Genomic DNA, 11,656 nt, shown 5'->3' on the forward strand with positions numbered 1-11,656 from the left:
TTAACTCAGGAATCTGTGAGCCCGTGAATGAGAAGCATCATGTCAAGAATCATAGCCAGATGTGCAGAGAGTTTGTATTTCTCCTTCGTTTATGCTTCCAGTTAAGAACATCTGAGTATTTATTTTTAAAAGGATGAAAAGTTAATGCAACATGCTCAGTAGTAGCTTTGTAAATAATATATGCTATCTCAGATCTAAAGATATATTTTCACTCTGTAATTATTTTACAGTTAAGCAAGGTGAAATGTATTAAATATGTTCTATGAGCTATAACCCAGGATAATTAATTTCATCCTGGTCTTCAAGGGACATGCGGGACAGACACCAGCAGAGCCAGTTAATAGTACATAGAACTAATGTCACTCAAGACCTGCTTTAAACCAAAGAATTCATTAAAAAGAAAGCCTTTGCCATTTATCTTGTTTTTTTTGCCCCAGTCCTGCTTACTATGTATAGAAGTATTTGTAATAATTTTCATATTAAGATCATTGTTCTGTAAAATTGAAAAGAGTGTCTTCACTAGGAAATTAATAGTTTCTGCCTTTGCTAATGGCGTTTACTCTACAGCTTCTGCAGGAAAAGGAAATTTTCATCTAAAACTACTGGTTTAAGGAATGGAATAAAACCATACACTTGCCACCAATCTCCCTCACCACAAAAATTAATTTCCCAACCTTCGTGCCACTCATCTCTACTGCTTTCCCACACCAGGCTAACATAACCCTTAGTCTTTATGTAGAGCATTGATTTAAAGCCGTGGGTTCCGGATTTCTTAAGTTACACCTGGTGCTGGTGGTGTAGGACCCAGCAGTTCCATACACTCGTAATGTAGCGCTGCTACAGGGATGCTTCTGTGGCTCAGGGTTTTCCAGTATCTTTGGCTTACTACCTGGTTTCCTGGTATCCATGGCTGGCTTGGTATCTAACAATGCATTTATTACAATACAAATTTCTTTGAAATCCTGAAGTACTAAATAAAGTACTACTTCTGCGTTGTTGTAAATGCCTTAGACTTTTTTTAAAGATAGAATACTTAGTTTCTATTGCATATATACCTGAAATAGTTTATGAAATCACTGTAACCAAATCAAATGAATCTGAATAGACATGAAACAGTTGTCAGTTGCTTGCTTTGAATGTAATATTCCAATCATACCGCAGGATACTGACTGGGTTGAAGACAGTGATGTGAAATCTGCTGGGTGGCCTTGGTGCTGTTGGGCCCAGTGTCCCATGATTCACAGCGCTGCAGGTTCAGAACAGTCAGAACCAAGGAATTTGGATGGTGGCAAGGAACCTACAATTCTTTGTGTCTAGGAGATTAAAGCTTTGAAAAAAGGAGCCCATGATTTGAAAAAAATACAGAAGTTTACACTATACTGGCTGAGAAAATTATAATAAAATTCTGGTGGTGAGAATTATAATTTATATATGGTGTCTTATTGAATGTTAAAAACATTACTAGTGTGAATAATATACATGGAGTAGTGAGTTGGAAGCTGCTCATTATTTTGTTGCAGCAGTATTTTGTGTAAACCTGTTAACTATGTACACAGGTTTTGTTGAACTAGAATACACTTGACTTTATTTTACTCTTCTTCTCAGTGCCACAAGCCACGTACTTGTTTCAGTTTAATTCATTATTTATTTGATACAAATTACCTTGGGTTATATCTATATAATGACAGACAACCTGTCAGTTTACTTGATTAATCTAAACAATTAGACTTCTGTGAAAAATTAGACCTACTATTTAATTAAGTCTAATTCAAAACAGTGTATTTGTACTTGGATATATACAAAACAAAACACAATTTGTAGCTCATATGCAATATGCATCATATGCTATTTAGGTTAAAGTACTTTTCAAACAAGAAAAATTGCTATCCCAAGGTGAAATAATTTAAAATATTCCTATGGTAAATTGAACTTTTAGTGTTAATATGATATTTTTCCTAGCAAAGACAATTTATTTTAGTAAATTTAAGCAGAAAAGGTGTTCAGAAAATTAAAGTTGAATTTTGGCTTCTCAGAGTCTCTCTGGAGGACTTCAGGAAAATTACTTCACTATGTAGTTAATGGAAATGTTCCATTTTTAATCTAACCCCATGTTGAAGATAAATGGATTAACTCATAATGACCAATTATAAATTGACTGGAAATAACTAAGCAAGCAGAAAAGCTGAAGTAGGAAAACAACTCCAAGTTTATATATTAGACACCTTGGGACATTCTATTAATCCTTCCAGCTAACAGGGTTTTGTGGCATAAGAAGATGTAATGATGTCTTAGAGTTCCCTGGATACTTCCATATTCAGTTTATGCTCTCATGTAAATCTCCCTTTCTAGTCTTTCTCTTTTTTCTCAGCATCTAGTTACTCAGGCCCAAACCTAGAACTCATGGTGATGTTTCTTCTCCTCCTCTATTAATTAATACTTACTAGACATGAATCTACGTCCCTTTGGTCTTTTTAACAGCTCTTTAATCCACGCATTGCCTTCCCCACTCCACCATCTCCAGCTGCAGCAGCTAAGATCTTGATTTTCCCACCTCAATCTCATCTTCTGTTAATCTCTTTTTTTTGCTTTGGTGCTGAGTCATATTTTTAGAACACAAATCTCACTAAGTCAGTGTGGCAGCTTCCATGGCAAACCTATGTAGGCTCAGTTTTGCATTTCTTAATACTGCCATTTTCCAAATTGCTAATCTCTCTCCAATGTCCTGATGTGTAGCTATCCTTGACATACAGAGATTCTGCACAGAATGCTTTGACCCTCTGCTCCTCCCTCTTGAGTAATTTGAGTTTACTTTTAAGACTTTAATTTGATGATACTTTCTGGAGGAGCCCTCATACCCAGTGGGTTGTGTACTATCTTATGTGCTCAAATAACTTCACATTTCTTGTATTTATTACCCTATGTTATACATATGCATTTATTTGTCTCCTTCCTGGAATCTATGTTCCATACCTACAATAGAGAGGGTACATTACAGATGTCATGGAATGTGTGTTGAATGGATAAATGCCTAAGTAAAAATCAACCAAATTTATAAACTTGTATTCATTTTTAGAAAAGAATTCTAAATTGTAATATCAGAATTGAAACAGTATCTTTTAGCAGAGGTAAGCAAGCTTTTATAGCTTCCATGTTTGCCTCTATTATTTTGAAAATCATAGTGCAAAAGTCCTTTCTGATTTTAATAACATATTAATTAATCTAGAGAGCAAGGTTCTAATTCTTAACTATTATCAGGGCATCTTATCTTCAACTTACTTAAATTCCTATCGCCCTTTATTTTTCATGGACAATACAAATGTTAACCTTATTTTTGTCCTTCATTTTAATAAGGTAGTGTGTTGTCTTCAAATATAAAGAGTTTTGGCCATTGTAGTTACTTGGTGCTACTATAGCAAGTGTTCATATTCATGCACACTCCATTAAATTTCTCATTCCTCCTCTCTGCTGATACCTTATAGTACTTTATGATGGCTCAGAGTCCAATTCAAAATTTTATCTTAAATGAAACATTTTTCTAGAAAGCTTTTATTGCTTAGTTTTGATCACTGAAACTTTTGTCTTTTATCAAATTCATCAAAAGAAAAAAATATCAGTTCTGCTCACTTATTCCCTGGGTCTTCATCTTTGAGGCATTTAAATAGATTTATGCAAAATGATGTACTGAATATCTACTATACTTTGTAGAAAAGTAATCTTTTCTAGTTGAACAAGGCTAAATAATAAATTAGAAAGTTACTCCCTGTAGCATTACTCATCTTTAGGTGGGAGTAAGTTCAAGTATGTGTTCTAGTAGTAATTAAAAAGGCACAGTGATCTACTTATAGCATGCTCTGAATAGTATTTTTTGGAAGAATGAAAAATAGATGAATGACTTAATTATTTTGAAATCTTAAATTATATGTATTTACATAATGTCTACTTTGATTAACTGAATTTATTCTACTCTAGTAGAGATAAAAAGAAAACTGGAACTATGTGCGTTTCCTTCATGTGACATTTAGGAATGTATTTGTACTGAATCTAGGTCAATTACATGCTCAGTTTATCAATTCTTTCCTTTTTGAGGGTATATAATATTATTAAATAATAATAATTGACATTTGCATCTTAGCATGTGACAGTAGCTATGCTAAATGCTTTAAAATGTGTTGTCTCAGTTAATTCTCACATCATCTTATGCTATAGGAACTACTATCCTCTACTTTTTTTATAGATGAGGAAACTGAATTTGGAGAGATTAAGTGTTTGGAGCTGGGATTGAAATCCAGGAAGTCTCCCTCAAGAGCCCAGATTTAAAACCACACTGAACAGCTTTTGGCCTGCTACTTACATGCTTATTAGAAAAGGAGACTATTTTCTATCAACTATCTTTAAAAAAAATTCACTCTTTTAGATGGTCAAATAATAAGTTCCATAATCTTGTCCTTAGGGTTGAGAGGACCTATGCTTTGGCATACCTGTGTCCCTGTGTCCTTGCTAGGGTGGTGCTGGAGAACCAACACACTTTGGTTTGTCTGAGGAGTCTGTTTTTTTCCCCTAATTTTACTTCACAATAGGATGATGAATTTTATGGTCACACTAGCTGACACTGAGAATGAAAGAAGGTGCTATTTATTCACCCCAACAACAAATAGAAAATGGACCTTCTGGTCACATTTTTAACCTGCAGAAGGAGCTAAATACTGTGTGGGTGTTGTAGCCTAGACGCCCCAGAAACATTAGCAGGTTTGAATGATAAACAGAAATTCACATTCAGGAAAGGAACTATCTTTAGCCAATGCTAGGTGTGTCCCACTAGAGAGCAGTGCTTAAATGGGACAACTTGGCAAGTTAAAGCTGGGAAAGGCATATTTTTGATGGCCTGTGAAACAAACTGGACAATTCTTTGGACTTATCATCACGATTAATGAATCAGAGTAATATGTGTGTGATTCTTAATTAATCAGCAATGCCTTTACAATAATTATACCTTTACAATTAAATCTACTTATGAAATCAGTGAAGATCACTCATGAGTGACATTGTCAAAATTACTTTAAATCATGTTTAACCTGTAATGTCTATTTTCTTACTCTATTTCCAAAATGGGGAAATGCTAAGGAAAAATTTTGGGGGGTATTGTTTAAAATCTGTATGTTAATTTGGTGTGTTATCTCTTATGTTTAAGAGCTTTTGTTCATGAAAATTGATTTTTCTATGTAATGTGTAATTTATTTCAGAAAATAGCATAAATTCTTATTTTTCTAAAGTTTATTTGATAAACATTAAAATATTAGACTCATTACATATGTAATTAACTATAATGCTGTTTAATGCTATAATAATATCACAAAATATATTATTGCTTTTGTATCTCTTAAGATAGAAATTTGACCATAAACTTTGATTTCTTGTTTTAAATCAAGAACCATGGATTTATTATGTCATATTTTCTAATAATTATAATTTTTTAGCATTATGTCTATATTATTTTTAATGTTTTTCTGTATTATATAAATATCACAGAAAATATCTGTATTGGAATGTTTTAACAAACATTTTATTGCATATAACTCAAAGGATATATCTAATATACAATTAACTTCAATAAAGTATACCCTGAATTAAAAATTTAAGTATTAGAAGATATACTTTCAATTCAAAAATTTTAATAATGGTTTTAAAGTGAATTTAGAGGCACTAGGTAACAGAAACACCATTTTTTTTTTTTTGGTTATACTCATAGGAAATCCAGGTTTTGTAAAACAATTCATCTTTCTCAAGCCCAGCAAAAAAATGTGCTTCCAGCTGGGATTCTGTATTTTGACACATCAAATAAGTTAGAGAGGAATTTTTAAAACATACCAAAATATTTCTGGAAAATTTGAAAGACAATTGGCCTTGATATAAATGGGCTTTTAAAATGAAAGTAATGTATAGAACATATTTACTTCTTGTCCGGGGTGAATTTGTTTTCAACCTTGCAGTGTCATTTTAAAATTATTCAGCAAAAAATGGTTACAAAGTATTTCAAAATTTGCATTCTGTGATAATGTCTACTGCTATAAAAGAGAATCCATATTCCAAATAGGGCATTTTAGTGAATCTATCAGTTAATGAAGAATGAAAATAAATATTAGGAAGGATAACAGCATATTTCACTATGTATTATACTTGACTTTTACCTTAGTTGACATAATTAAATATGTAAAATTGATTAAAGGTTAATAAATAAATGTTTGTGTTGTACAGCACGTGAGGTCAATTTAAAGGGAGTAATTGCATTTAGGCAGTAATGAGATAAAAAAAATAATGGTTGGGAGAGCCACTTCTGGAAAGATGGAAAAGATATATTTTCCCCTATTCCTTCCACTAAGTACAGGTAACAAACTTGGGACTAATTAGACAGTAAAGTATTTTGAAAGGTGGAAAGAATACAGACTAACTAGAGGCTTTGGGACACAAGGTACCACACACCAAAGGAGATTTTTTATTTTTCCTTTTGCCTCATATATTCCAGACTAGGTGCTAGAGAAGTCAATATCCTGGAAATACCAGTGGGTACAGATACAAAACCTCTCCCAAAAGAACCAGGAAAAGAGAAATCTAGCAAGACAAAAAAGTATATTTAGACAATATCTGTTCTGCTCCAGCCAAACACCCCCTGAGTGGCCCCAACCCACAACCAGAAGCAGCAAAGGCTGTGTGGGAAGCTCAGGCTTTCACCCCATCTGGGGGTGATGAGGCACCCCCATTCCTAGTGGAAGCCTGGACTCCCAACTCCTGCCCTGAAGGAACAAGGTACTTCCTCCCCTGGAATATCAATGAGGCAAAATAACCTGTGTTTCCTACCTTTACCTGACAGTAGTGAGGGAAAGTACCTCTTTTTCCAAGTGTCTCTTAATACTTAAAATATCCAATTTGCAATAAAAACTCACTTGTCATATCATGAAATTCTCTAGTTGGAAAAGAAAAAACAATCGACAGATGCCTGTACCAAGACAAATCAGAATGATGTGGCAAGGATTTCACAGCAGCTATCACCAAATGCTTCAATGAGCAGTTACGAACAAATGAAAAAATAGAAAGCCTTAGCAAATAAACAGAAAGTACCAGAAAATAAATAGAAAATATAAAAAAGAAACAAATAGAAATTTTAGAAATGAAAAATATAATAACTGAAGTAAAAAATAAACCCTCAGTGGATACAACAGTAGGAGAACAATCAGTGAAGTTGAAAATAGAACAGGAATTGCCTAATCTGTACAACAGAGGTAATAGAAACTAAAAAAACATGGACAGAGCCCCAGTGCCATGTGGAACTACAGCAAAAGATAAACATTTGTGCCATTGGAGTCTTAGAGATGAATAGAAATGATAAAGCTGAAAAAGTATTTCAAAAAATAATAGCTGAAATTTTTCCAAAATTTGGCAAGTGAGATCAACCTACAGATTCAAGAAGCTGCACAAACAACCCGAAGAAATCCATACTATGACACAATGTATTCAAAATTGTGAAAACTAAAGGTAGATATTGAAAGCATCAATAAAGAAACACCTTACTGTTGGGGGAAAAAAACGAGTGTTTATGGGTTTCTTATCAGAAACCATTAAGGACAGAATGAAGTGTTGCAGTGTTTTCAAATGCTCAAAGTACCCAGAGTCCTATATCTGGAGACATGATCCTTCCGTAATGAAATGGAAATCAAGACATTCTCAATGAGAAAGCTGTCACTAGCAGACTTAGCCTGAAATAATGGCTAAAGAAAGTTCTCTAAGGAAAAAAGAGATGAAAAAAAAAGAAAAAGGAGGTAATAGAAAAAGGAATTTGGGGACATCATGAAGAAAGGAAAATATCAATGGAAAGAAAAAATACCAGTAAATACAATAGACTTTCTTCTCTTGATATTTCTGTATTATGTTTACAACATTGATGTGGTTGTCAATGTCATCTAAACACAAAAATATTTAATATGTTTATAAATGGAAATGGTAAAGGGACATAAAAGGAAATAAAGTTTTTATACTTCACTCAAACTGGTAAAATGTCAACACCAGTAAATTGTAATACATTATGTATGTGATACTTAGAGCAACTAACAAAGCTATACAAAGACATGCAGTAGTCATTATAGATAAATCAAAATGGAATTTTAAAAAATGTCCTAGCAACCCACAGGAATGCAGGAAAGAAAACAGAGAAAGGGAAAACAGACAGTAAAGGAAAAGGATGGAAATGAATGCATGTAAACTTTAATCAAAAGTAAGAGTGGGACTATTAGTATCGGACAACATGGTTGTCAGAGCAAAGAAGATTACCAGGAATAGAAAGGGTGTTACATAAAAGTAAAATAATCAAACCACCAAGAAAACAGAGACCAAACAACAAAGTTGCAAAATATGTGAAGCAAAACTAATAGAACTGAAAGAAGAAATAGACAAAACCACAATTATAGGTGGAGACTTCAACATCCTTTTCTCAACAATTGATAGAAGAACTAGACAGAAAAACAGCAAGCATATAACTCAACACCAGTAAACAACATCTAATTTACATGTACAGAACATTAACTCAAAACAGCAGAATACACATGTGTACATGGAACATATACCAAGATAGACCATATCTTGGGTCATAACACAAACATCAACAAATTGAAAAGAATTGAAATCAGACTGTGTTTTTTGACCCAGATTAGTAACTGAAAGCTAATATGAAAATCTTCAAACTTAGAAGCTAAACAATACACTCGTAAATTGCCCAGGAGTCAAAGAGGAGGTCTCAAGGGAAATTTAAAAATACACTGAAGCAGAAAGAAAGTGAAAATACAACATACTAACATTTATGGGTCATGGCTACAGTAAAACTAAAAAGGACATTTATAGCATTAAATCCTCATGTCAGAAAAGTCCCACCCCAAGAAAAATAGAAAAAGGACAAAATAAGCAAGCCAAAAGAAAATAATAATATAAGAGCAGAAATTGATGAAACTGAAATAAACAAAACCAGAAAATCAATGAAACAAAGATCTTATTCTTTGAAAGGGTCAACAAAATTGTCAAACCTCTAGCAAGACTGACAAAGCAAAAAGAGAAGAAATAAATTACTAATATCAGGCATGACACAAGGCTGTATTATTACAGACCCTGTCACATTAGAAGGATAATAAAGAAATAGTACCACTCCACACACATAAATTTGACAATTTAGATAAAACAAACCACACAACTATCACAAAAGGAACCATGCATCACAAAATATGCAAAAGATAATTGATTAGCTCTAAAACTATTAAGTAATTTAAATGCATGATTTAAAAACTCTCAAAAAGAAGTTCTCAGGCCCAGATAATTTCACTGAAGAATACTATCCAGCATTTGAAGAGGAAACACCACCATTTCTACACAATTTCTTCCAGAAAGTAAAAGAGGAAGGAACATTGTCCAAATCATGGTTATGAAATCAGTATTACCCTGATACCAAAACCAAAGTCAGTACAAAAAAAAAAGAAAACAACCAATATCCCTCATGAATATATAGTAAAAATCATTAAAAATCCTTAACAAAATATTGGCAAGTGGAATTCAGAAATATGTAAAAAGAATTATACACCATGACCAAGTGAAGTTTATTTTAGGGATGTAAAACTGGTTCAAGATTTGAAAATTAATCATTGTAGTCCACCATGTTACCAGTGTAAAGGAAGTAGATCACAAATATCATATCAATTGATGCAATATAAATATTTGACAATATTTAACACCCAAACCTGATAAAAACTCAAGAAAACTAGTAATAGGGGATAATGTCCTCAACCTGATGAAGAACACCTACAAAAATCCCATAACTAACATCATCCTTAATGGAGAAAATGGACTGCTTTCTTCTAAAGATTGGGAATGATACAATGGTATTTCCTATCCCCACTGCTATTCAACATATTACAGGAATATGTTGGAAGCTCATATCTAGGAAGTTCAACAAGGCAAGAAAAAGGAAATAAAGACATACTGATTGGAAAGGAAGATATAATCTGTATGTATTGGTGGTTGACATGATGGCCTACATAAAAAAATCCTAAGGAATATACCAAATATACCAAAACACTTCTAAACTGATAAATGAGTTTGGTAATGCAATTCATACAAATACAAAGAAAACATACAAAAGTTAGTTGCATTTCTATATAAAAACAATGACCACATGGAAAGTAAAATGAAGAATACAATACCATGTAAAATCTCTTAAAAAAATGAAACACTTAGGTATGAATATAATAAGACATGCATAGGACTCCTGTGCTGAAATCTGTAAAATACTGATGAAATAAATCAAAGACCTAAGTAATAGACATTGGTGTTCATGGGTTGGAAGGCTCGACAAAGTAGAGATGTCAATTCTCCTCAAAGTGGTGTATAAATTTAATGCAATTATATAACTCCCAGCAAGATATTTTCTAAAGATAAAAGCAAAAAACAATAGAAGAGCTGAAAATTTTCTGAAAAATCAGATTACAATTGGAAGAACCACTTCATTTGATTTCAGGATTTATTACACGATACCTTAATCAACTCTGTGTGGTACCAGCAGAAGAACAGATATACAGAACAACGGAAGAGAGTGAAGAATTCAGAAATAGCCCCACCAAGTATTGCCAAAGAATCTTCTCAGCAAATGTTGCTGGACGTATTATATATCTAAAGAGATGATCCTTATCGTAAATCTCACACAGTTTGGGAAAATTATCTCAAAAAATGGGTCATAGATTAAATTATAAAGTTTATAGCTGTAAGTCATTCATACCCTTGTTCATTGCAGCACTATTCACAAGAGCCAAAAGGTGGAAGCAAATCAAATGTCCAATGGATGAATGGATAGACAAAATGTAGTCTAGTCACACAATGGAATAGTCTTCAGCTTTAAAAAGAGAAATAAGTCCTGTCATGTGCTGCAACATGGATGAACCTTGAGGACATTAAGCTAAGTAAAACAAGCCAGTCACAAAAAGACAATCACTGTATGATTCCACTTGTATGAGGCATCTAAAGTAGTGAAATTCATAAAAATAGAAAGGAGAATGGTGGTCACCAGGGACTGTGGAGGAGGAAGAAGTTGTTGTTTAATAGGTATAGACCTTCAATCCTGTAAGATGAAAGTTCTGGCGATCTGTTTTACAACAATGTGATTATATTTAATACTACTGAATGGTACACTTAGAAATGGTTAAGATGGTAAATTTAATGTACATTTTCTACCACAATAAAAAAATGATAGAATAAAAGACAACCTGTAAATCCTTTAGCAGAAAAATAGGAGAAACTCTTTGGGACCTAGGCTCTTGGTAAAGAGTGCATAGGCATGACAGGAATAATAATAAGTGTAAGAAAAAAACTGATAAATTATACTTTATCAAAATCTAAGTTTTACTCTGCAAAAGACCCTCTGAAGAGAATGAAAAGACAAACTACAGAGTAGGAGAAAATAATTGTAAACCACCTATCTGACAAAGGAGTAATGTTTAGAATACATAAAGAACTCTCAAAACTCAAGTGTAACAACAAAAACATTCCAACTGGAAAATGAGCAAAATATACAGAGAACCATGTCACCAAAAGGGATATATAGATGAAAAATAAGCACATACAAAGACGATCA

At 33.0% G+C, this 11,656-nt stretch overlaps 1 protein-coding gene across 5 annotated transcripts in view; it reads left to right on the forward strand.

Annotated features, from left to right (window-relative positions):
• EMB (embigin) overlaps positions 1 to 6,249 on the forward strand; it is a 51,269-nt gene extending 45,020 nt beyond the window's left edge. The window contains exons 9-11 of one of the 5 annotated variants that reach the window (XR_005027733.2): positions 10 to 70; positions 3,074 to 3,125; positions 4,235 to 6,249. Coding sequence is in view for 4 of the 5 variants with exons in the window: in XM_036900395.2 (XP_036756290.2) it covers positions 10 to 27 (18 nt within the window). In the remaining variant the exon portion in view is untranslated. Of the gene's footprint in view, positions 1 to 9 lie in introns of all 5 variants that reach the window. The other 4 variants (XM_036900395.2, XM_036900394.2, XM_036900396.2 and 1 more) reach the window with 4 other exon arrangements.
• Positions 6,250 to 11,656: the final 5,407 nt, after the last annotated feature.

The sequence above is a fragment of the Manis pentadactyla genome, chromosome 2, assembly GCF_030020395.1.
Source record: "Manis pentadactyla isolate mManPen7 chromosome 2, mManPen7.hap1, whole genome shotgun sequence".
Lineage (NCBI taxonomy): Eukaryota > Metazoa > Chordata > Mammalia > Pholidota > Manidae > Manis > Manis pentadactyla.